Raw genomic sequence first — 27018 nt, 5'->3', positions numbered from 1 at the left:
GGGGTCCTGAGCCCTCCCCCAGGGCTGGAGGAGTTGGGCTCTTTGGTTGGTGGGTAGCCCACTAGCGTGACTGCTGGGCAGATAGAAACAAGATGACCAAAAACTGTAACTCTTTATTGAAGATATTTAATTATGCAGAACCCTCTGTGTGCAGCCTCACCAGCTAACACGACTTTTCCTCATGCATGATCGCCGCGGTTGAGGAAGGAACAACAGTAACGAACAGTGATAAGTTTCGGGTGTGGGTTTAGGGAGCAGGATGGGAAGAAGTCCTGTTTTAGAAAAAAAGAGATGATGATTCTCTGAAACAGCACTGGTTTCCCCAAGCAGGTTATCTGTGAAAAACTGTGTTACTTGGAGCACATAAAAATGACAGACAAAGGCCAAAGGCAGAATTACACTATTCCCATAGTTCTTGGATATATATAGATCTAGATTGTAGATAAGTTTTGAAATTTGCTTTCCTTGCTAATTGTTTTATGGCCAGGCTGTGAGTCCTTGCATTGGAGGACTAAGTTCTTGGATATATATAGATCTAGATAGATAAGTTTTGAAATTTGCTTTCCTTGCTAATTGTTTTATGGCCAGACTGTGAGTCCTTGCATTGGAGGACTTTGCACACCCTGCTGACTCACCCTGAGTTGCGACTGGAATCGAGGTGGGGGCGTGAACACCTCTTACGTCTGGGTTACACCTGTCATATCTGTCTTTGGGATCCCCCAAAGGCCCAAGCTACTTTTGGCAGCCGTGGAAAGGAAGATAAGAGTGAGCTGAATGCATAGGGAAAAGTTTGAAAACTCGCAGGTGGGTCTGGAACAAGTTTTAAGTGGTAAAGGAAGATCCAGCTTTTGCCTGGATGTCTGCCAGGGACCCTGCCTTTGCCACGAGGAAGGTGAATGGAGAAGAAGGTTCCCTGGGCGGAGCCCAGAGGCGATGGGAGATGGATCTGCATCGCGTCTGTGCAAACCATCATGGGGGAAGGGAATGTTGGGGTGCAGGACACACGGCCCCAGAATGACTGTGGAGACCAGGTGCACCACCCAGCGTAGGCTTTGGCATATTTTGAGCTACTTATTCTGAGAAACTGTAGACACAAGAGTAGCTCTGAAGAGCTGCCCTTTTATAAAAGAAATTTATGTCTAGGAAGGAAATCTTCATTAGTAAATCAGGAAGAGGGCTGCTCACGGGCAACTTTTAGTACCTGAGAGACTTCTCATCTGCACAAGAAGACAGGCTTTATTCACCAGGCATTTCCTTCCAGCATCCTCCTATGGCTTGTCTCTGCCACCCACAGACACCCCCATCCCCTGCTCTTTTCTGTGGTTCAGGATGCTGTATGAGTGTCAATCATCTGGCCCTCCATGTTTCATGCGACTTTCATCCTCGTGCACATGATTGAAACAGTTTTTCTCCTGTTAATCTGTCTTATGTCAACTCGTAGCCCAACCAAAGAACCTAGAAGGGCCGAAGGAGCCACTTTCCCCTCCCCAATAGGAACTAAATATGTACCAAACGTAAGATAAAATGTAGATGTCATTAATATCTTTAAACTGCAAGCACCTTTGTGATCAGATAAAAGCACAGTCTGAGAGTGAAGGTCAAGAGCTTTAGCAGAAACTTAAGAAATAATGGAGTTGTAGGAAGGTTCCTAGGAAATAACTGTAAGAGGGAATTGGCTGCACGGAGGTAAAACCTCAGCCACGTGGTAGTAGAGCTGGTCCACAGTCAGCCAAAGGCCTTGTAACTGTAACAGGTCCCTTGCCCGATGCAGGATGCAGATGCATGCAGCACGATGCACACAGCAGAATGCAGATGCAGCACGATGCATGCAGCAGGATGCAGATGCATGCAGCACAATGCGTGTGGCAGGATGCAGATGTAGCACGATGTATGCAGCAGGATGCAGGATGCAGGTGCATGCAGCACAATGCACGCAGCAGGATGCAGATGCAGCACGATGCATGCAGCACAATGCACGCAGCAGGATGCACGCAGCAGGATGGACGCGGCAGGATGCAGATGCACACAGCACAATGCAGGATGCAGGATGCACATAGCACAATGCAGGATGCAGGATGCACATAGCACAATGCAGGATGCAGGATGCAGGCAGCACAATGCACACAGCAGGATGCAGGATGCACGCAGCACGATGCAGGATGCAGATGCATGCAGCAGGATGCAGGATGCATGCAGCACGATGCAGGATGTAGATGCACGCAGCACAATGCACGCAGCACAATGCACGCAGCAGGATGCAGATGCACACACCAAGCCAATACACTGCGACACCGGGTTGCAGCAGAGAAAGGTGTAGTCGTGGGGCCTTGAACAAGCAGACAGAAGGAAACCTCAAATGCACCTCTCTGAGGAGTCTGGGGATTTTATGGGGTTTGGCGTGTAGTGGGCCAAGGTGTGACAATGGATCGTTGATTGGTCTGAGAGTGTCAGGTGAAGTCTCGGGACAGGGAGATGAAGAAACCGCATTCTCCTGCTGCGGTTCCTCCACGGGGAACCTTCACGGTTCCTCCTCAGCCTTTCCACTGGAATCGGGATCCGAACAACATCTTGAGCAATTCCGAAACAAAAGTCTTACTATTCTCACGTCAGAGATTCCATCTGTAGGACGATGGGGACGCCAATTGTCAGTGTCTAGTGCTGTGACTGGCGTTGCAGGGAAGTGGGCCAAAGTGCACTGATTGACGCTTAATTATAGCGATATTTCTGCCCAGAACCCGGCATGTATAATAATTCCTGTTAACCCCGTGAGGATGGTTTCAGTCTTGAAGAGGAACTGGGGAAATTTTTGGTTTTTAAATCAAATCTGTATTATTTTCTTTTTTTTTTTTTTTTTTTTTTTTTTTTTTTTTTTGTTGAGACAGAGTCTCACTTTGTTACCCAGGCTAGAGTGAGTGCCGTGGCGTCAGCTTAGCTCACAGCAACCTCAGACTCCTGGGCTTAAGCGATCCTACTGCCTCAGCCTCCCGAGTAGCTGGGACTACAGGCATGCGCCACTATGCCCGGCTAATTTTTTCTATATAGATTTTTTAGTTGTCCATATAATGTCTTTCCATTTTTAGTAGAGACGGGGTCTCGCTCAGGCTGGTCTCGAACTCCTGACCTTGAGCAATCCACCCGCCTCGGCCCTGTATTATTTTCCATGAACAAAAACCCAACCTATGGTAACTGTTGACTACTCACCCTGTGGGTGTGCGGGTGAGAAGCACGGCTTTAGGAAATGCTCACCATGAACCAGAAATCACTGAAGCCGAGATCTCTGACTGGGCAAAGGGTGCTCACATCCAGATATTCCAGACTGCTGAAAACCAGGGGTGCTCTGTGTTCACGGAGCGCTCAAGTTCAGTGTGTAACCTGCAGTCTCATGGTTCCCGGGGGTGCTGTTTGTTACTGGCCCATTTTACAGGTTGAGAACCTGATCCTTGCCGAGGGGCTCAGTAACCACCAGGCCACGTGGCTGGTGGGTGGGTTGCAGGGCTGCCTGGGTCCACTGGGGACCACTGTCCCACCCTGCTTTCCTCAGTGGCTTCTGTTAGAACACCAGCCTGCTGGGCGCAGTCCTGATCCAGGGAGTGTTGCACGGCGTTGTGCAAATTCAGATGGGCCGGGTGCTGTGATCTGAGTGTGACAGTGTTTGAAAGGCAGGTGAGCACCCAGGCACTCTGCGCACGGCTCTGGGCATGGCAGGCAGGCGAACAGGCTTGGCCCTCCTAGGAGGGAAGGTGACAAATTTCTAAATGGGGATTCTGGCTCTGGGACAGCAAGGGTCCCCATGTTCTCCTGATGGCTTTAAGAGGTGACCCTTAGAACTCTGTCCCCTCTCGGGTCTGCCAGCCCCAAAGTGCTCCTACATCACCCCCAGAGACACGACCTTTGGTCCCATCCTGATACCTGGGATGCTAAGTTCTGGCTGGAGATAACAGCAACAATGCTCCAGGCTGTGCCCCTGCTGTCCTCCTGCCTCTCCGATAAGGAACTTCCTTCCCAGGGGAGCCTTATCTGCTGGCTGGGTCCCAGGGGAGCCTTATCTGCTGGCTGGGGAGGGGTGGCTCTGCCCGGACCCCTCTGAGCACAGCTGCAGAACCTCTGCTCCCTCCCCAAGGGAAAGAGCCAGTTCCACGGAGCCCTGGATGGGGCCAGAGCTCTGTGGCTTTGTGCTTCATGGGCCTTGGCCTCGGTTTCCCCATGGGGCAAGTGAGAGCGTGGGGCTGATGACGTTGTGTGGGCTTCTCCCTCTTCTGCCCGCTGCATGTGGGACCAGGGTATTTGAACAGCACATCTGCCAAACCTGACAGGCCTGTGGCCGGGGCTGCAGTGAGGCCACACGAGGTCCCAGGTGGTGCCGGACCCAGCCGCTGGCAGAGGGCAGAGGCAGGACAGGCCCCCGAAGGCAGGCTGAGGGCCCTGCGTGGTGGGAGGCAGCTACTATTTGCTGCCTGACTTGAGCTGTAAATACAGCCCATTAAGGTACTAAATGAGTTGGCTCCAAAGTTTATCTCCTCCGATTTCCAGAGATTTTTATCTTTTAAAAGCATTGTTTCTATTCTTTAGAGAGAGTTCTCCTTATAGAATGTAGCTGATTTGGGCCAATCTGTTTGTTTTTTGTTTTGTGGTTTTTTCTCTTTTCTTTTTTCTTTTTTTTTTTTTTTTTTAAGACATTGATCTAGACACAAAGGAACAAAAGTATTTTTGGAGAGAAACTGGCTCTCCTGACCCTCCCCTTTTTGTGTAGTGTATCTAAGCTCCGTTGCTTTGAAAAAAAACGGTGATTAATGATTACCTTGTGACCTCTGTACCTCTGGCTTCCTCCACTGCTGGGCACAAGACATGGCCATTTCTGGGGCTCAGCTGTGCAGGCGCGGGCGAGCGGCGGGACAGACGGCTCATCCGGCTCTGCAAGGTCAAGGGCGGAGGTAAGGCCGGCGGGGAACGGACGCCGCCTGCTCTCCCGGCGGGACCTGGGCAGAGGGTTCGCTCAGAGAGAGGGTGCAGTACGTGGCCGGCTCTGTGCAGTCGTGAGCTGGTTTCCTCTGCAACTTTCATTCCTTCCATCCCCGGATGAAAAAGCGCCTGCGTTGTGATCTGTCGCGTGTGAGGCGCTTGCGTCCTGGGGAGGAACCACGAGACACCAGCCTTCCGCAGGCTGGATGCCCTAAGTGTGTTCCAGTGTGCTTTAAAATATTTCTTTTTGCTTTTGAAAGAAATGAACTTGGATCATAGAAATAGAATGACTTCCAAGCGTGTCCCTGTGGAGGGAGAGGAGAGAGATGGTAGCACAGGGACAGGGACCGGAGCAGGGGCTGGCGGGGAGGGGACACGAGCACCTCAGCTTTGGAAGGGAGCACGGAGAGCTTTGTTCCTTGCGGCCTGCACAGTATTAATGACCCATCTTTACTTCTGGGGCTGAGCAAACCGTCCCTAAGGGACCGACAGCCGTCCTCTCCGGAAGCACTGGCTAAGGATTTGCTTTCGGAGCCGGCTCCACGGCGCTTTGGCCGACGGAGCCCTTGCGGGGCTCGCGTTCCCGTCCGGCCCGCGTGTGCTGAACCGCGATTCCGCCCGTGACCCGCTTGCAGCCTCCTGGGACACGCAGGAGCGGAAAATGGGGGAGACAAGCCCAAGGAGGCGGAGAGCGGATGGGAAGTCGGTCCAGAGCAGTGAGCCCAAGACCACGAGTCTCCAGAAGGAGGTGAGGCCCTCTCCCCGCCGCGGGCGCTGTCCGGCTGCAGCCGGGCTGTGACGAGGGGCCACTGGCAGCCAAGGCCCGCCGATCCCTGGTGATGGGGCACAGGGTGTGATCTTTGATTTGTAGAGTTCATCCTTAAATGAGCAGTTCTCTGGGCTTCCCTCACTTCCTCTTGCCAGAGAACTCAGCGCATGCTTTTGAGGTTCGTGCGTGCGTGTCTGTGCCCTGGGCAAGTGTCTGGAGGGGCTGGTACTTTTGCTCAAACCGGTGGCCTTCCCAGGGCTGGTCAGAGAAGGCTTTCTTCTGATGGTCGAGCCCCTTCTACAGCATCTTGGCTAAATCTCTGTCCCTGTGTGTTTGAACATGTGTAGCGATGGGAAACATTCTGTTCTAGAGGAGTCCAGCTGGGACGGTCACCTGACATAGCTGTGGCAAAGGGACGGCTCTGAGTCACAGGGTCCTGAGGAGGGCAGGCTGGCCCCAGGCCGAGAGGGAAGGGGAGCTTCAGGGGTGGGCTGGAGGCAGGAAGGAGCTCAGCACTCCACACCGTGCCAGTCCCAGTTGGGCGGGAGCAGCAGGGTGTGGCCAGGCTTCGTGCCCGTAGGATGGGGAAGGAGGGCCCCAGAGTGAGGTTAGGACGGCTTCAGGCTAGAGGGCAGAACGAGGGGGCTGAGATCTGGCCAGAGCCCCCAGAAGCTCTCGTGCCTGGCCCAGAGGGGATGGAGGAGGGACGGCACTGAGGCTTTGGTGCTTGACAAGGGGCATGGCGTGGCCGACTGGGTGTCCTGGGATCGGGTCCCCAGGTGACAGGCAGCACCCTCCCTCCCTGCCAGTCTCATGCCTGATCCCAGCAAGGTCCTCTCAGAACCCTGCTGGGCCCTCTGGCCACACAGAGCCACTGAGAAATCCCCAGGTGTGTCCTGACCCCAGGCGGCTTCAGGGCGAATGCAGACCTCGTCTGAATCCTGGGGGCCCCAGCCTGGGGAGGGCTGGAGAGGAGGGGCTGCGCCTGGAACTGCACCCTGGCCCCGCGGCTGGAATGGAAGCCCACGCAGCTCCCCAGGGTCCTCACGTGTGCCCCGAGGCCCCTGGGTGGCCAGCCCACCACTGGGATCTCCCCGGTCCCCTGGGGTGTGACCGTGAGCTTGGCCTCTGCCCAGGCAGGCGAACACGGGCCTTGGAAACTTCCTGCTGCGGAAACCTGGCCTAGGGCGGCTTCTGAAGGCCGATGCTATGAGTAGGGGCTTGAGTCAGGCTTTTTTTTCCTTTAAAAAAAAGTATTTTTTCCCCTTGACTGGTGTATAATTTACATACAGTGAAATGTGCAGATCTTCGGTGCGCAGTTGGATGAGTTTTGACAAACGTATCGGAGATGCCCCAGCCTTGAGTTCCCAGCACTGCGGATCCGTGTTGCCCGTTCCTGACGCCACAGGAACGCGACCACGCCGCGTGCACCTGCGTGGGCGGGGCTTTGTTCTTAGAAAGCTCACACCTGGACAGTGGCACCGACGGATGCTCGCAGGGGGTCCCCGAGTGTTTCTGGCTCGGGGTGGGGGGACCTCCGTTGCTCACCCCCACGTGGCTCCTCTGGCCGGGACGTGAGCCTCAACTTTGCTCTGCTTTGGCGACTCCCTTCTCCCCCGCCGGGCTGCAGGGCGCACCGAGGGCCTTCCCCGCTGGCGGCCGATGTGCCGAGTCAGCCTTTCCGTGGCGCACGAGGGCTGCGGTCAGGAGCGTGGAACCTGAGCCAGGTCCCCCCACCCCCCGCCGGCTGTGTAACCAAGGGCAGCAACTCACCCTTTCTGTGCCCGTCTTCTCAGGAAAATGGGGGTGACGTGGTATACCCCATGCGTGGGGCTGCCACGAAAATTAATCGATTTAGCGAAGCCCCAGGCACAGGCCTCTGTGGCCACTGTGACAGCACAGGATGCGAGTGCCTGGGACGTGGGGCTGTCCCAGCTGTCCCTGAGGGGGTGAGAGGGTGCCACCAGGTCCGGGTGGTGGCACTGACACCCCTCCCCCTCTGCACCCGAGGTGGGGCTGGTCAGCAGCATCTCCATGATCGTGGGCACCATCATCGGCTCCGGCATCTTCATCTCCCCGAAGTCTGTGCTCAGCAACACGGCGGCCGTGGGGCCCTGTCTCGTCATCTGGGCTGTCTGTGGGGTGCTCGGCACGCTGGGTAACGGAGACGGTCGACTCCTCCCTGTCGAGCGCGGGGGACGGCTTACATGAGGGTCCTGGCTGCGGCCGGCTGCCCTCTCGATGCCTGTGTAGCAACTATGAATCTGGCCGTGACTAAATGTCCGGTGGCCAGAACGCAGGGCCGTTGGTGAGAGGACCGTGGTGGGAGGAAGGCGCCCGGGGACAAGGGCAGCCCCTCACGAGGGCAGTGGGGGACCCCTCTCTGTGTCCCAGGCGCCCTGTGCTACGCAGAGCTCGGCACGACCATCACCAAGTCGGGCGGCGAGTACCCGTACCTGATGGAGGCCTTCGGCCCCGTCCCCGCCTACCTCTTCTCCTGGACCAGCATGGTCGTCATGAAGCCTTCGTCCTTTGCCATCATCTGCCTCACCTTTTCCGAGTACGTCTGTGCGCCCTTCTACTCGGGCTGCCAGCCGCCCACCGTGGTGGTCAAGTGCCTGGCCACTGCCGCCCTCCGTGAGTACCCAGGCCCGAAACCCGGGGCAGGGGTCAGAGAACCCGGCACAGATGATGTCGGGGAGGCGCCGCCCTCGGCTCTTCGCTGCCCAGAAAGAGGCCGAGTCAGCGGAAGGCTCTGGTGACTCGGGGTCTGGCGCTGGCCCCTGCGGTCCCTGTGGGTGCCACGTGCCGAGAAGCACCCCACCCCCCTGCCCATCTGAGCAGCAGGAATTGCCCGTCCCGCAGGCAGCGCCCTGGCCTCGAGGCCTGCTGCTTCTCTGCCGCCCCGGAGGCAGCCCCGGCAGGACCCCTTGGTTGGCCGTGCCCCCAGCGTCCAGCTCAGGGCGGCAGAGTGGGTGGCAGTAGAATGGGGACACTCCAGGCCCTGTTGCGACCACCCATGCAGGACGCCCCGCCCCGCCCTGCAGTGCTCATCGTGATAGTGAACTCGCTGAGCGTGCGGCTGGGCAGCTACGTGCAGAACGTCTTCACCGCCGCCAAGCTGGTGATCGTGGCCGTCATCATCATCGGCGGATTCGTCCTCCTGGCCCAAGGTGACCTCGGCAGGCAGGAGGGCAGGCGCCCCGCGTTCCCTGCCCCTCTCTTGCGTGGGAGCAGCCCTGACCCATGAGCATCTCTCTGAGGAAGCCTGGCGGGAACTTAGCAGGACGCCTTAGGGCCCGACCCTTCAGTTAGTTTAGTAACCCGAGGTCCCCAGTCGTTCCCTCCCTCCACCAGGAGCCGTGCGCACGCTCTGATGGGCTGACGCCCGCTGTTCACTCTGGCTTCATTACAGGAAATACGAAGAATTTTGAAAATTCCTTCGAGGGTGCGGACGTGTCTGTGGGAGCCATCAGTCTGGCGTTTTACAACGGACTCTGGGCCTACGACGGATGGTGAGGCGCCCCTGAGGTGTCCCCAGTCTGGTGCTGCGTTTCCTTAGGCTGCTGTGACCTCAGCTGTCATGGGAAGCAGTGAGCGACACCCCCTTCTAGTGTCTGGTGTGACCCTAAAAGTCACCTCGTTTCCCTTCTGTGAAGCACCCAACCCTCACCCTCTGTCTCCCTCGGACCCTCGGACGCTGAGACACCTGCCCCTTTCCCCATGACAGTGTCCCGTGGGCAGGAGTGGGGGACCCTGTCTGCAGGAGTCTCACCAGGCAGACACGGGCTCAGCCCAACAGAGGCAGCCAGGGCTGCGCAGTCTTGACACGGCAGGAACATTCAGTAGCGCCTCCGCTTACACCCGAAAGCGTCGGTTTAGTCGGTGCAACGCTGTTTATGTTCTTTAAGGATGAACCCGGCCATTGCCCCTCTGCAAAGCAACTGTAGGTTTTGTTTCTTTTTCAGACAAAGAAGTCCTATGTTTTCAAAGCACCCTGGGGACTCACCACTCCCAATTATTCTTGCAAATGCAGGTGACTCTCAGAGAGAGCAAAGATTTGACCACTGGACAGACGTGTAGGTCTTGGTAGGACCCCACGCCCCGCTAGCACCAGGGCCTTCCCAGAGAAATTACCCTGGAGGCCTGCAGAATTTTCTCTGTGGCGGAGAATCTTAAGTGAGGCTAACATTTATTATTGTATGTTCCATAAGTCCAGGTATGTTGAAAGTCACTCAGGTTAACTTTTCTTTCTCCAGGAATCAACTCAATTACATCACAGAAGAACTCAGAAACCCTTACAGGTAAGAGCTGAGCCCGGGCGGGGGACGGGGGACGGGGGACGGGGGACAGGTGGCACATTCCTCCTCTCCAGGCAAAACGCGGCGCTGCCTCCTCCCGTTAGTCCACAACCCTCTTCCAGACGGGACGGTCCTATGTACTCGTTGGAGTTTGGTTTTGTTGCAGGCAATAGAATGGTTGCTAAGGGGAAGGAAGGACTCCAGCTTTGTCTCTGGCTTGTTTTGCTTCATAAACAATTCAGTTTTACCACCCTAGAGTCTGCAAGAGGGAGAATTCTCCTTTGAGAGTGTCCCCCGTCCCCGCTGGGGCTCTGCCGCAGCACAGACCCCTGCCGGGGAAGACCTCAGGACGGGCATCTGGGACCCAGCCCCCCCAGGAGGGCGGGAGGAAAGCGCCGGACAAAGCAGCCACCTCGCGGGTCTCCTGCGGATGCTCAGGTCTGACCCTGGCTTCTGGTCCCTGCCCCACCCAGAAACCTGCCCCTGGCGATTATCATCGGGATCCCTCTGGTGACAGTGTGCTACATCCTCATGAACGTTGCCTACTTCACTGTGATGACGCCCACCGAGCTCCTGCAGTCCCAGGCCGTGGCCGTGGTGAGTGCCCCGGCGTTGCTGCCGGAGGGTTGTGGCTTGTGGGAAGGGGTCAGACGAGGTGTCCACGCAGGCAGGGAGGGAAATCATCAGCCAGGAGCCCGGGAGAGGGGACGGCTGAGGCCCACCTGAGGGGAGGGCAGGGCTGATCCCCCAGGGTTGGGGTCTTGGCAGCAGGAGTTGAGAAGTCATCATGTAACAGCGGGAGGGAAGCGGGGACAGGAGGGGACAGGCATGGCAACAGTGGGAAGGTGGGAGCCGTGAGCTGGGGTTGGACGCAGGTCCCGAGGTGACGGATTCGGAGCGGGGAGGCCGTGCAGGCGGGTGACGCGGAGGTGGGGAGCAGCGGGGCATGGGACAAGGTGGAGGCAGTGAGGCCGGGTGCCGGAGGAGGCAGAAGTGACTGAGGACTACGCCAAGGGGTGGACGTGTGATTTCTGTTACCATCAAAGGTCCTGAGATGCTCTGAAGGGAGAAAAGGCAACACTGTCCCTTCCTGAGCATTTCCACCCTCCCCTCCCCAGTAGACGAGTCGGAGGCTGCGCCCCAGGGGGCGGGGTCCTCCCTGGTCCTCGGGGCGGAGCACCTTTTTTGGACCAGTGGCTCCTGGAGACCCCGATCTCATTCTCTCTGCAGACGTTTGGGGACCGTGTTCTCTACCCAGCCTCTTGGGTCGTTCCACTTTTCGTGGCGTTTTCAACCCTCGGTGCTGCCAACGGGAGCTGCTTCACGGCGGGCAGGTAGGAGACCCCCGGCTGCTCGCTCCCAGTGGGCAGGGGCAGCAAAGCCGGTTCGCGCTTGAGGGAGACGCGCCTCGAAGGCTCAGGCTCTGCCAGGGGAACCCTCAGGGCACAGGCAGGAAACCCGCAGTGCAGAGAAGGGATGTGGCCGGAACCCACACGGCCAGCTGGCCAGGACGCACGGACGAGCTCGCACTCTGTTTCAGGCTTGCAGGCCACATGAGTTTGTCACACTACTCAACTCTGCCCTGGTGGCACAGAAGTACACAGCCACAGCTATGCTCTAGCAAAACTTTATTCACACAAACAGGTAGGTGGGCATCCTCCAGACCCAGCCGGTCTAGACACAGTTAAGCGCCGTGTTCTAGTCCATCGTCTCTGCAGCGTAATAAATCTGCCGCTCCCGGGCTGCGTGTGGGTTGTTTCCACGAACACGGCTGCAGTGAGCATCCTCGAGCACACACGTGTCTTGGCTCAGCTGTCCAGTGTTCCAGAAGGATATATTTGTGAGTGAAATTGCCAAAGATTGTACACTTTAAAAAATGAAATACACACCACAAAATCATTCTTCCAAAGATGTATCAACCTGTCTGTAGTGCTGGCCTCCACTTCTGTTTTCAAAAGTGTTTTGGCTATTCCAGACTCTGTGCATTTTTTTTAATTTTATTTTTAATTGACAAATAATTGCTTATATTTATGGAGTACACTGTGGAATGAGCAATTCAGACTAATATCCATCACCTGATATACTTATTTTTTGGTGGTGCATTTAAAATCCACTCTCTTTTAGCAATTTTGAAATATACATTAACTAGTCGTCTTACTGTACAACAGATCACCAGAACTTCTGCCTCCTAACCGAAATTGTGTACCCTTTGACTAGCCCCTCCCCTCAGCCTCTGGTAACCGACATTCTCCTCTCTGCTACTAGAGTTCAAATTTTTAGATCTCACATATCAGACCATGTGATGTTTGTCTGTGTTTGGCTTATTTTTTATTCAGCATAATGTCTAGATTGATTCACATTTTCAAGAAATGACAGAATTTCATTCCTTTAAAAGGCTGAACAGTATTCCATTGTTATATGTGGCCTATTGTTTCTGTCCACTCATCTGGTGACGGGCACTTATGCTGTTCCCGTGCCGTGGCCACTGTGACTGATAGCGCGGTGACCAGGGGAGCGCGGACGTCCAACACCAATTTCAATTCTATACCCAGAAGTGGGGCTGCTGGATCATGTGGTGATTCTGTTAACATTCTTAGTTTTCTAAGGAACCTCTGTACAGTTTTCCAAAACGGCTACACTAATTGACATTCCCACCAACATTGTACCCCAGTTCCCTTTTCTCCACATTCTTGCCAACACCCACCTTGTGTTTCTTTGATAATAGCCATCCTGACAGGTATGGGGTGATACCTTATTGTGGTTTGCATTTCCCTGACGGTTAGTGATGTGCGATGTTTTTTCACGTATGCGTTGGTCTTTTGTGTGTCATCTTTTGAGAAATGTCTATTCAAGTACTTTCCCCATTTTTTAATGGGGTGGTTTTCTTGTTATTGAGTAATTTGGGTTCCTTTTATGTTTTGGATATAAACCCCTTATCTGATAAATGATTTACAAATATTTTCTCCCAACCCGTGGGTTGTCTCTTCACCCTGTTTCCTTTGCCTTTTAGTTTGGTGTGATACCATCTGTCTATTTTTGATTCTATTGCTTATGCTTTTGGGGTCATATGCAAGAAATCATCATCCAGATCAATGTCACATAGCTTTTCTCCTGTGTTTTCTTCTAATAGTTTTACAGTTTAAGTCTTACATTGAATGAAGTCTTTAATCTACTTTGAGTTGTATCAGGGCTAAGAGCCCAATTTCACTCTTCTCCACGTGGATGGCCAGTTTTCCTATTTCTACATGAATGCTAGAATCAGCCTCTCAATTTCTACAAAAAAGGCTTGGAGGGTTTTGATCAGGACTGTGTTGGATCTGGGGAGGACTGCCATCCTACAAGTATTGAGACTGCCAATCCACGGGTGGACTGTTTATTTAGCCCTTATATTTTTTAACAAATGTTTTTGAGTAGTTTTTGGTATACAGTTCTTACACATCTTTGGCAGATTTATTCCAAAGTATTTCATATCTTTTCATGCTATTTTAAATGGCATTTAAAATTTATTTTTTAAATTTCAGTTTCTGATAGTTCATTGCTTGTATATAAAACACAATTTTAATAGCTCTGTTGAGGTACAAATACCGAAACACCCTTTACAGCTGTACAACCCAGTTATTTTAGTGACTTTACAAGGCTGTGCAAATATCACAACCCAACTGTACATTTCAGTTGCCCCAGGAGGTTCCTTCATGCCTGACTACAGTTAATCCTGTTTAACCTGTTTACATTTATTGTGGTCACTGAGAGCTGAATTTCTAACACATTACTTTGTTTTCTTGGCTTTCAAAATAATCCTGAGTTATATCCATCAAAGGTTCTTTATTCCCGTCTGTCTCCTGCTGATATGGAAGTTGCGTATCTATTCTGTCCATGATTGCCCTTAAAATTTAGCGTGAATACCCAACAGAGTGTCAGTCATTCAATTCTCTTTCCTCTTGTGCAGGGCTCTCCCTTTTCTTGCTAAAACCTGGTTTATAAACCCACCCCTCTAAGAAAAGTTTGTAACAAAATAAATAAATCCACTACTCATCTACACACCAGCATGTTCTTCTGCCTTTTCCTTAACATTGCTTCTTGTAATCAGCTCCCTTTGAGCTATAAGCTTCCAGTGAAGGCTGGAGAGCTAATGGCTCATAGTTTATCTAAAAAGGAATTTATTTTGCTGGTAGTCTTGAATGACAGCTTAGCTACATAGAATTCCAGTCTAAAATCCGTTTCCCTCGTCATTTTGAAAATGCTATTCCTCATATGTCTGCTATTGTTCTTACTGTCCTAATTCTATAGTAATAATTTAAATTCAGTAGCCCTTAGGAATTTTTTTGTTTTTCTTCCACTATAATGTTTATATATGGGTATGTTTATGCCTTGTATAGAACAGGGTTCAATTTGAAGGCTCACAGTGTTTTTAATTTTATGAACGTTCTCTGCTCTTTGAATTTGCCGTACTCCACTTGGTGTACATGACCTTCTCCCGTTCTTCTCTTAGTTTCCCATCCAAATTTCTCATCTAGCTCTGCTTCATGCTCGGATCTAGCTTCCAACTTAGTTTTTCATTTCATTTGTATCTATTAAATAATTACATTTTAAATAGAAATTCTCCTTAGCCAGAGGATACTAGAGGATGGGAAGGGAGGGGTGGGGGGTAGGGGATAGGGAGAAATTTGTTAAAGGACCCAAAAGTGTAGCTAGCCAGGAGGAGCACGTCCCAGCGTTCTTCCACAGCAGTGCAGGGTGGCCACAGTTAACCACGACATGTACCTTCAAACCGCTGGGACGAGGACACTGAATGTTCCCAACACAATGACGAATGCTCGAGACGATGGACATGCTCATTACCGTGATCTGATCACTACGCGTGTATATGTATGTATCACGTCACTGTGTCCTCCATGAACAATACTATTGTATCAACTTAAAAAAATAGAAAAAATATTCTAATGCTTCTCTTTTTAACCTTTTAAACAGTCTTTCAGATTACTGAATTATCAGGAGTTCTTGGGTTGGGGACTAAGCCATTTGTTTGTGTCTGCTGATGTGCCCTTAATTTGCCTGATTTTTTTAAACATGGAAACTCTTTGACTGGGTGTTGGACTTAAATTGGCAAGGCACTGCTGTGTTTGCTTCTGTCCATCCGGCACCCCAGGAGCTGGGGTCCACGGGCCTAGTTTTTACATTTGTTTCTTGCATGACTTTCGGGACTCAGAGCAGGTCTCTCTCCAGAGCCCCCACCCTGCCCTGTGGCGGTGGCTGCACTGCAGCGGGACTCATTTGGCCACCTGGCCTGCTCCTCCCAAACTCGCTCCCTTCCAGAGGGCAGGCGACCCATCACCACTCAGTTCCTTTCTCTGTGGGTGTCCTGAGGTTTGAAACCCAGGACACACCTTCTCAGGGGCGGGGACCCACCTGCGTGGGGTTAACTTTCTCCATCATTGTTTTTCAGACTCATTTACGTCGCAGGCCGGGAAGGCCACATGCTCAAAGTGCTCTCCTACGTTAGCGTCAAGCGCCTGACTCCAGCCCCCGCCATCATCTTTCACGTGAGTGTGAATCCGCCATGGCGTCACCCGCCTGAAAGGCACAGGGCCCCCAGGTGTGCATGGTGACGTAGACCTGTCCTGCTACGCCCTGTGGTTCTCGGATCTCTGTGCAGTAAAGGCCCCTGACGCCTTCCAACGGGAGCTTCCGGGTAGACAGTCCTTGCTTGTGTGCAGCTTTTCTGGGCACCAAGAGACCATTCTCAGCCTCGGGGCCAGACTACAGCCCCCAGCCCCCGAGGAGGACCAGTGCTCCCTCAGCAACCAGACCCAGACGGTGGCGGTGACAGGCCAGGGCAGGTCAAAATTGGACTTGAGTTTTGCAGTTGGGGGTCCTTGCCCATGACGAAAACTGTCTGAAAGGGAAATTCACGATTATGAAGCTGGCACAACGTACATACGTATTTTGTTTTTTCCTTGCTGAAAATGACTTCAACATTCAAAAATTTTCCAAGTCTTTTCTGTCAGGCTTCAAAGAGGACAGCCATCATAGCCACAGTTAAGTTTACCCTCAGCTGTAATAGGATTCATAGGACATTCCTTTCATGGTCAAGTGTGTGGTCTTCTGTAAAGTGATGAGAATAGAATAATGTTTTTATGTACTAATGGCCTAAAAATGCACTCTTCTTTCTATCAGGGTATCACAGCAATCATTTATATCATCCCCGGTGACATAAACTCGTTAGTCAATTATTTCAGTTTTGCTTCGTGGCTCTTTTACGGCATGACGATTCTAGGACTCATTTTGATGAGGTTCACGAGGAAAGAACTGGAGAGGCCTATCCAGGTAAGTTTAGAACCCCAAAGTCACAAGTGGCTGTAGTTTTACAAAATGAATTCACGGTAACTATTTTAAATACTAGGAGCAGGCTTTCTGTTTCCAATCTGACTCTCAGATTGGAGTTTACTGTTCATATTATGGTTTATGATCCAATGAGACAGCTATTCATTTTACTAAGTTATCAAGAGTACCTGTCTCTCTAATGGTCCAGTCCTGGCAGTCCTGGCGTCTCTCACACGTACACTCTGTGTAGACACCGGTGGGGACTTCTGCACTCAGCCCCACTCCTGTGCATCCAGCCACTAACAGCCCGTACCTGCCGTCTGTTCTGGGCTCTCTCCCTGCACAGCTCGTGTGGGTCTATGCACCAATGAGGAAGAGGTAGAATTTATTTCATTTTTCCTGTGTTAGGGGCTTTTTTTTTTTTTTTTTTAACAACTGTGCTGTTTAATTCTCATGATAACAGACACACACAGGTATAAGAAAGAGTGAGGCAAGCTGAGGGCTTAAGTAACCAGGATAAGAATAAGGATAATGTCTTTAGCTTTAGGATTTTGTTTCAGAAATTTGTCTAGTGGTCTTTCTGGCCCTGTATCCTAACTACCACACGTCTCTGGAGTCAGCTCTGGAGCCAGAGGGCAGCCTGCCTGGAGTCCGGCAGCTCCGCCTCGGTCAGGTCAGCTCGCAGGCAGTATAGACTGTTCATGGGCACAGAATCCCTGATAAAAACAGCTAGAGCCACTAGGATAGCAAAGGAAAAAACCCGCAGCCACCATCTTCAACACAAAATGAGGAAAAGAGGTATTGCCATAAACTCCAGACCCTAAGTGGAAGCCCCCCACCCCACTCTGACATGCTCGATAGGAAGAGCTGAGGACCACCACTGGAAGCTGGGGGAGCAGAGCTGCAGTGGCCTAAGCTAAGCCCCTGACAGTCCCAGAAACTCCTCTCCAGAAGGCAACAACAAAAGAAACAACTGCCTGGGATGAGAAACCACACAGAACTTGGCAGAAACACTGGGGTCAAGGTGGTGCAGCCTGGGAAGACAGATCTCACACTGGAGAGGCCATGTGGTGTCAGTATTTCAAAACATCATTTTAGGGGGAAAAATCATTTCAGCAATAAAAAGCAAGAAGGAAACAGAGGCCTTGTAGGAAGGAAAAGGGAAAAAAAAAATCAAACAGAAATAAAAATGAACCCAATACATGTATAATTGGAGTCCGTGAAGAAGAAAATGAAAGTAACAGAATTTTAAAAACTAATTCAAGGCCGGGCGCGGTGGATCACGCCTGTAATCCTAGCACTCTGGGAGGCCGAGGTGGGCGGATCGTTTGAGCTCAGGAGTTTGAGACCAGCCTGAGCAAGAGCGAGACCCCACCTCTACTAAAAATAGAAAGAAATTATATGGACAGCTAAAAATATATATAGAAAAAATTAGCCGGGCATGGTGGTGCATGCCTATAGTCCCAGCTACTCGGAAGGCTGAGACAGGAGGATCGCTCGAGCTCAGGAGTTTGAGGTTGCTGTGAGCTAGGCTGACGCCACGGCACTCACTCTAGCCTGGGCAACAGAGTGAGACTCTGTCTCAAAAAAAAAAAAAAAAAACTAATTCAAGAAATATTTTCTGGGGTGGGAGGGAAAATGGGGAGTAGGGCTTGAACCAACATAGTGAAAGGCATACAATGTAATTGGGAAATGTGAGTTAGAATAGACAATAAAAATATATTCTGATAAAATTACAGAGCTTTAAAAAAATGCTTTGGAGGCTGGGTGCAGTAGCTCATGCCTATAATCCTAAGACTCTGGGAGGCAGGAGGATTGTTTGAGCTCAGGAGTTCGAGACCAGCCTGAGCAAGAGTGAGACCCTGTCTCTACTAAAAATAGAAAGAAATTATATGGACAACTAAAAATATACACAGAAAAAATTAGCCGGGCATGGTGGCGCATGCCTGTAGTCCCAGCTACTCAGGAGGCTGAGGCAGGAGGATTGCTTGAGCCCAGGAGTTTGAGGTTGCTGTGAGCTAGGCTGATGCCACGGCACTCACTCTAGCCCGGGCGACAGAGTGAGACTCTGTCTCAAAAAAAAAAAAAAATGCTTTGGGCATCCACTCCCCTTTTCCTGTCCCTACCTCCACTCACTCATTAATACTGGCATCAGACTTTTTACCACCAATGCTTCATGCCACAAGACAGTGGAGCAACATATTTAAGATTTCAGAGAAAGAAAACGTAAGCCAAAGATTTTATACCCAGCCAAACTGACCTTGGAGAACAAAGTCAACAGTTACTATTATGAAAAACTCAAGGCATATGTCATTACGTGAGAACCTCCTGAGGGAATCACCCACAGAGTTAGCTTCAGAAACCAGTAAGGTAAAAATACTTAACTATATGACTAAATGATGAGAGGTGACAGAACAGTATGTCAATGTTATGTGCTGGCAATATAATACAACAAAAATGGAAAAGAGACAGCATATGGAAAGTAGGTGCCAATTAAGGAAAGTATGCCAAATAAGCTGCCAATAAAAAATACCGTTTTTAGTTTTTAGAGACAGGATCTCCCTGTATCACCCAGGCTAGACTGCAGTGGTGTGATCATAGCTCACTGTAATCTTGAGCTCTTGGACTCGAGAGATCCTCTTGCCTCAGTTTCCTGAGTAGTTGGGACTATGGGCATGCACGCCTGGCTAATTTTTTTTTTTTAATAGAGATGGGGTCTCTGTTGTCCAGGCTGGTCTCAAGCAATCCTCCCATCTCGGCCTCCCAAAGGATATAATATTCGTTAGCCCCCTTTTTTTAAAAGACATTATTAGTTATAATATTACTAGATATACCAGAGTAGTCACGATAACTCTCAGAATAAAAATGCAGCTTTCATACATACCAAAAGATACAGTGCTGCACGCCTCTAGTCCCTATTCAGGAGGCTGAGGCAGAAGGATTGCCTGAGCCCAGGAGTCCGAGGTGTAGTATGTTATGATTGCACCTGTGAGTAGCCACTGTACTCCAGCCTGGGCAACATAGCAAGACCCCATCTCTTCAAAAAAAGGTGTGGTGGTGGGACACAGAAGCAGCAGACCCTATTGTAAAAGTCCCTTTGTATAAAGACTTGTACAGGGACATCCGTCAGAACATCTTCCTGGTTAATGTTTCCTTGGTAGAATGCTTATTAGGGATTTTTTATTGTTGCTACTGTTTTTGCTTATTAGTTTTTAACACCCCAAAACTACATAGAATCTATGACTCTCTCAATACTTTCATTTAGAGCTGATATTTACATGAAAAAAATATCATTTAAATCCCAAAAAGGCAGTACAAATTTTTAATAAGACGTGTGATAAAAGTTTCAAAGTTACATTCCAAATCTTACACACACCGGAATTACACACGTGTGTCCAGATGTTACAAGGCCATGTTATTGTATCAAAGGCAACCATTATGTTAACTGACCACCAGGAAATCATTTTGAATCATTTTGACGTTTAGTATCTTACGTAATATGTGTCGGGTAATATGTTATTTAGATACATGCATTTACTGTGTTTGGATATATTTAAGCACAATACTTGGGAATGTGAAGTTTCATATGATGCATGATAATGTTTCCCCATAGTATGTCATACTTAAGAGGCAGAAGACTGATAGTAAGTAGAAGATGCTGGTATACAGAAATATAAAACAGCATGGGAGAATGGAGATCAAACTTATCAACTGTGTGAATAAATGGACTTAGTTAAAAGAAAAAGATTTTTCAGGCAGGTCTTCACAGCTATAAAAATTAAAAATGAAAGGACAGGCAAAATGCTATCAGGCAAATGCATACACAGAAAACAGGGGTCGTGATCTTACTGGATAAGCACTCAGGCCCAAAGCATTACTTAAGACAAAGACCATTTAGTTATGCTAAAGGCTAACTTCATAATGAAGAGATAGTTATGAAAACCTATTCACCAACTGATACGGCAACCATCTTCAGCAGGAACTATGGAAAATAAAAGGAGAAACAAACACACGAATAATAGGCGACTTGGAAACATCTCCTTCAGACCCAGACATATCACTGGCAAAAGTGACTAAAGATCTAAAAAGCATGACAAGATGGACCTTAGAGATTTACACGTAACTCTGAACCCCAACAGCAGCAAACACACCTTTCCCAAGTGAGTATGGGACGCCTCTGAAAACTGACCATCTTTAATGCCACAAAGAAAACCCTGACATTTCAAAAAAAATTAAAAATAATACAAACCACATTCTCTGTCTATAATGAAACCAAACAGCAAATTAACAAAAGGAAAAAAATTAACTTTAGGGTCTAAAAGGAAATAAGACATGAAAGTACATAAATTCCTAAAAATAATAATGATAGAAACAGGATATTTAATCAACAAACAGCCTAAATAGTGCTTTGAGAAAGTTTTATTCCATTAAATATTTGTCAGTAAAAACGAAAAGAATAAAAACAAACAGGCAACTCAAAAAGCAGGAGAAAGAACACAAAGAAAACCAAAAGAGAGAAGATATTAATAACATAAAAGAACTTAAGGTATTAGAAAAGAGAAAAACAGAAATGAATGAATGAGGGAATAATTAGCAATCAAGCTGACTTTTTGAAAGTTTTCCTTTTTCAATGATCTGGAATAAAAGTAATACTGGAATTATCTGATTTTTAGATTTTGCCTGTGATTCTAATTCTGCTAAGATCAGTTTCAGTAAATTATATTTTCCTAGAAAATTGTCCATTGCCTCTAAGTGTTCAAATTTATTTGTATAGAGCTCTGTAAAAATAGTCATAATTTTTTTTTAAATCTATGTTCTGGAGATTAATTCCCCATTTATTATTATTATTTTTTTAGAGACAGAGTCTCGCTCTGTCACCCAGGTTGGAGTGCAGTGGCCCAATCATAGCTCACTGTAACCTTGAACTCCTGGACTCAAGTCTTCCTGCCTCAGCCTCCTGAGTAGCTAATTTTATAATTGTTTGTAGAGATGGGGTCTAACTGTGTTCCCTAACTGGTCTCAAAGTCCTGGCCTGAAGCGACCCTCCTGCCTCAGCCTCCTAAAGTGCTGGGATTACAGGCCTGACCCACCATGCCCAGCTCCCACTTTTAGTTTTTACTTGTGTGTTTGTGCTTTCTCCATTTAAGGTTAGCTATGAGTTGTTTTATTGATTTTCAAATTATTTTTACAAACTATAACACTGATACCAAAACCTCACAAAGCACAAAAAAGGGGAAAATTACTGAGCAATCTCACCTAGGAATGATATTAAAATTTTAAATTAACAAACAGAATCCAGTTACATTAAAAGATAATGTATCATGACCAATGCCAGCCTATGCAAAGGTGGATAAAATTAGAAAATCCATTAAAGGTTTAATTCATGGATATAATTCATCACATTGATAAGCCTATGGAGAAAAACCCTATGATCACCTCCACAGATAAAATTCAACACACATTAATGATACAAATAGGAATTTATAGGTATTTTCTCAACATGATATCACACACACACACCCACCTCCCCCCACACAAGGCTAAAAACAATTTTAATTGGTAAAGTAGCATGGTAGCACTAGAAAGATCATTGCTAAGGTTAGGAACGAGAATGCTTTCTATTCCTACTATCATTTTGTTAGCAAGACCATTAGACAGAAAAAAGCAACGTGGAGACAATTAGAAAAGACCTTCAGTTTTTCTTTTTGAGATAGGGGCTCGCTCTGTCACCTATGCTGCAGTGCAGTGGCCCAATAATGGCTCAAGTGATCCTCTCGCCTCAGCCTCCCAAGTAGCTAGGACTGCAGGTGCAAGCCCAGCTAATTTTTTTTGTAGAGGCAGGGTCTCACTATGCTGCCCAGGCTGCTCTTGAACTCCTGCCCTCAAGCGATCCTCCCAAAGTGCTGGGATTACAGGCATAAGCCACCAAACCTGGCAAAAAAGACTTTTTAAAGTTTCTAAAATTCTCTCCTGTAAAAGATAATATAATTGTATATCTGGAAGACCCAAAAGGATCAAAGAAAAAACTACAAGAAATATAAATGATATCCAATGAAAAGATAATACCAGAATACTTCATTTTATCAAACAAAACAAAACCACAAAAAACAACCAACCTACCCATAAACTTAAGATGTTAGGCCTCTTAAGCATAGCTGCAAAACTCTGAAATATTCCTGAAAGACATAAAGGTAAGCTTAAATAAATGGAAATTCATACATGTTCTTGGATAGGAAAACTCAACAGCAGAAAGATATCAGTGGTGACCTAAGTTAATTTAGACATTTAATGCAACTGCAATAAAAAGGACCATCTAATATTTTTTCCTGGAGTTACATAAGTTAATTACAAACTTTATTTTGAAGAATAAATAAGAATACCCAGGAAAAACCTAAAAAAGGAGAACACTTAAAATATAAAGGTTCTCAAATTTAAATATTACAGTGTGATGCATAAAGAAAACATATAAATTGCTTTATAAATCCAAGAATGAGGAAAATGTTCCTATTATTCAAAAATCCAGAAGTTAGTAACGGAAAAAATTGATAAACGCAACCTTAATAAAATAAAAATGCATGCCTTTAAAAAAAGAAAGTTAAAAACATGTAACATAACAGGGAAAAGAGTTGCAAGTAATATAAGGCTAATATCCTTAACATAAAGAGTTTCTAAAAATTGAGATAGGAAATATCAAAACTTTCCAGAAAAATGGACAAAAGATATAAAGACAGTTCAAAGGAAAAATGCAATGACACTTAAAAATGCCCACAAAATCCCCTCACAAACTCAACTTTGCTCCTACTAAGGGAACGCATGCCAAAATTATGAGACACCAATTTCTTACCTATCAGATGGGTAGAAATCCAAAAGTCTGATGCCACGATCCACTGATGAGGCTGTGGGGAAGCAGCCCTCTCACACGTTGTTAGTGGAATACAAATGGTTTTCCCACATGAAGGAAAATTTGGCACTATCTAGAAAAATTTACTCTTTGACCCAGCCAACCCATTATGAGGAAATCTACCCCTAAATGAAACTGGCAAAAATATGAAATGTACACGTTATTTGCCGCAGCATTAGCAAAAGGTGTAACACAACCCAAACGTCAGTCAATAGGTTGATAATAACAGTAGTACTGGCATAGTTATTTTGAAATTCATTATAGGCACATTATAGGATAAAAAGCAAATAGCAATTATGTTAAAATTATTAAGAAACAAGATTTTCCAAAGCACAAGAAAAGACACAGGTCTAAAGCAAAGGAAGGGAAAAAAAAAAACCCCACATAATCTTACATTTGAATTGGAAACATCAGTATGAATTCATGAAATTTTTTTCCTTCTTAAAAACAAATTATATCTCTCCTTGTAAAAGAACAGTGAGTCCTCCAGTCACCTGGAGTATGGTCTTAAAATGCCATTTCCCACTAAAAGGAACCAAGGCTCCCTAGAGAGGTGGATGGATCCAGGTCTGGCACGTCCTGCCCTGGCAGAAGGCGTGGGAGCTTTCGGAACACACCGGGGTCACGTCATGAGGGCCCAGAGGCCAGTCTGAGGGGCTCCTACTAGGCAACGACAGGACAGTCTGAACATCATGAAGAGTGACCACAATGGACCCACCAAAGATATAAAGATGCATGCGTGTGAGTCACCTTTACCAGTCTCAAGGGCTCAACTCATCATTCTGAAAAGAAAAAGAATCAAGCATTTATCCTGCCTTTCCTGTACAACCTTCAATTTAGAATAACCAGGCCGGGCGCGGTGGCTCACGCCTGTAATCCTAGCACTCTGGGAGGCCGAGGTGGGCGGATCGTTTGAGCTCAGGAGTTCGAGACCAGCCTGAGCAAGAGCGAGACCCCATCTCTACTAAAAATAGAAAGAAATTATATGGACAGCTAAAAATATATATATAGAAAAAATTAGCCGGGCATGGTGGTGCATGCCTGTAGTCCCAGCTACTCGGGAGGCTGAGACAGGAGGATCGCTTGAGCTCAGGAGTTTGAGGTTGCTGTGAGCTAGGCTAACGCCACGGCACTCACTCTAGCCTGGGCAACAGAGTGAGACTCTGTCTCAAAAAAAAAAAAAAAAAAAAAAATATAGAATAACCAAATGATCGAAGTTCTCCATTATATTATAGAATATCAGACGAATGACAGAATTAGAAAATTGCCATTTTGTAACCCTTGATGAAGTAACAAATCAATGCAATGATCATCTGTAATTTTTACCTGTATTTCTGGTGCAAAACCATGAACACTTAATGGGGATGTTTATCATGGTGGGATGGGACCGCTCTCCCTCCCCTGCCCACTGTCCTAGCAATTCAAAAGTGAGACAGTCACACGTTTTGTGCTTCATGACATATGTTACAAAAGGACGCACACTGCTCCAGCTGGGAACTAACCGCCAGTTTTCAGGAAACAGGGGAGACAGAGGAGCAAGCTGCACCACACCAGGAGGAAGCAATCGGGCAAAGCTAAAATTAAACATTCTAGAAGATAAGTCATCCAATTTCTCCAACAAATCAATGACAAGATTAAAGAAAAAATAGGGAGGGAAGAAACATGTCAAAAACAGAAAGTCCTCATTACCTAGAGATGCATACTGAATATTTCACAGGTAAGATGACATGACGTCTGGTATTTTCTTCATATTCTAGGGGAGAAAAGATGGAGTGGAGGAAATGAGATTGGCAAAATTGCGTAAAAGTTATGGAAACGGGAGGCGGGCGCACGTGGCGTGCGTTATGCTCTTCTTTATCAGTTTGTTTTTAAAGAAAAGTTTCAAAAAGCAAACGAATGCACGTGGCCAAAGCATGACACCTGCTGTTCTGCTTCCAGGTGCCGATTGCCATCCCCATCTTGGTGACTGTCATCGCCGTGTTCCTGGTGCTGGCCCCGATCATCAGCGCCCCCGCCTGGGAGTACCTCTACTGCGTGTTGTTCATACTGAGTGGCCTTATCTTCTACTTCCTCTTTGTCTACTACAAGTTTGGATGGGCTCAGAAAATCTCGAGTGAGTATCAACAGGAGGACGGTTCAGCTGTGAGCGAAACGCAGGCAGGCACAGCGTCCTACAAGCCGCGTCTGTCCCGGTTCTGCCAAGGCTTTTTCTATCACAGGCTCTCACCTGCCAGCACATCCCCGTCCTCTTCAGGAGGACACAACCCGCTCTCTCTGTGTCCTACCTCTGGCTCCACCCTTGATCTTTGTGTTCCTGTAAATTACTCTTCACAAGTAGGAAGGGAGCACACTATTTTCTTTTTAATTGCAAAATACACATAAAAGTTACCATCCTCACCCCTTTGAAGTGTATAGCTGAGCAGTGTTTTAAGTACACTCACGCTGTACTTCTCATCCCCGGAGCACCTCTTTCTTTGGCCTGATATGCAGACATCCTCTAAGAGGGTCAGCCGCGTCCCAGACACCCAGAACGACAGAGCTGGGACTGGAGAACGGGGCTGGGCCTAAGCCTCATGATGCCCCAGGCACAGGCCTCACTCTCCACTCAGCAGTCCTGATCCTCGTGTATTTTAGGACAATTGTTTAAAAGTTTAGCTACATTAGCCACTTTCGCTTCTAAAAAGAAAGCACTTGTGTCAAAGTACATCAAAAGAGACTCTGAATTACACCTATTTTTTTAAAAGTCTGTAACTGTATTAGACTCAGTGTTTCACCCTGCACGGCAGACTCGGCTGCAGGAAGCCCCCTTACGAAAGCCGTCAAAGCCGCCTTGAGATCTTCACCAGGCAGTGAGGTGGTCGTCGGTCTGTTTCCTAGAGTGTAAATTGTTTGGTGGCAATAAAATATTTAGCAGCCTTCTAATTTTTTAATGGGCAATAACTTATCTCCAAAGACCCCGTGTAGCTACCAGGATGGATCTGATTAGCTCTGAACACCAGCCATGCCCTGGGTGTAGAGTCTGAGAGGCGGCACATCACCAAAGAGTAAGAACAACATCACGGCTCACCAACAGTCGTGGCGAAGCTTTTAGATTCCATTTTTCTAACCGCATTTATTTACCGACTTTTATTCCAGAGCCTGTCACCATGTACCTGCAGATGCTGATTGAAGCTGTCCCGCCAGAGGAAGATACTGAGTAACAAGTGCTGCCTCTTACAGCCAAGCCAAGGCTGTGATGAATTTATTTTTATAAGCAATATTTGTGGTTATTTCTTTCTGATTTTTTTTCTTAAGAAAAAAACGTATTCAGATGTTGATAATGTTATTTTTAGATATTCTTAATTCTCTGGGTGGGGTTCCAGATGAGAGAAGTGACAGGTGTGTGTTACAGTTATCAGGTGAAGATGTCACCTAACAGAGGTGGACACAGAAACTACCACCATTGTGGTGGCACATCACACTGACTTGAATAAAGGATGTTCCTTAAACTCGATGACCAATAAGGTCTCTTCTTTTATATAAAACTGATGACATTTTTGCTTTAATTGATATAGATTATTACAGTGCTAATGTTTTACTAGCTACCACCTACCCCAAAAACCAACGTGGCAGGTCTGTGCAGGCTGAATGCCAAGGCCCCCACTGCAAAGCTAACTGCCCTTCTGGAACCTTCCAAGGCATGTGCTCACAGGGCCTTGTCACTGGTCAGCATCCCTGGCTCCACAGAAGCCCTCACTGGCATGCAGTCAAAGCAGAAAGTGTGGTAA

At 48.1% G+C, this 27018-nt stretch overlaps 1 protein-coding gene across 1 annotated transcript; it reads left to right on the top strand.

The window, feature by feature from the left end:
• The first annotated feature begins 4861 nt into the window (after nucleotides 1-4861).
• Nucleotides 4862-26862, top strand: SLC7A9 (solute carrier family 7 member 9). Its single transcript, XM_069458552.1, has 13 exons — nucleotides 4862-4931; nucleotides 5595-5707; nucleotides 7739-7886; nucleotides 8123-8365; nucleotides 8776-8901; nucleotides 9144-9243; nucleotides 9988-10032; nucleotides 10503-10626; nucleotides 11260-11363; nucleotides 15473-15569; nucleotides 16204-16353; nucleotides 25190-25364; nucleotides 26387-26862. The coding sequence occupies exons 2-13, from the start codon at nucleotides 5621-5623 to the stop codon at nucleotides 26449-26451; spliced, it is 1464 nt and encodes a 487-aa protein (XP_069314653.1). The 5' UTR covers nucleotides 4862-4931; nucleotides 5595-5620; the 3' UTR covers nucleotides 26452-26862.
• The last annotated feature ends 156 nt before the right edge of the window (nucleotides 26863-27018 follow it).

The sequence above is a fragment of the Eulemur rufifrons genome, chromosome 24 (genome assembly GCF_041146395.1).
Source record: "Eulemur rufifrons isolate Redbay chromosome 24, OSU_ERuf_1, whole genome shotgun sequence".
NCBI lineage: Eukaryota > Metazoa > Chordata > Mammalia > Primates > Lemuridae > Eulemur > Eulemur rufifrons.
The sequence above is the reverse complement of the archived record's forward strand: the minus strand, read 5'-3'. Positions and strand labels throughout refer to the sequence as shown.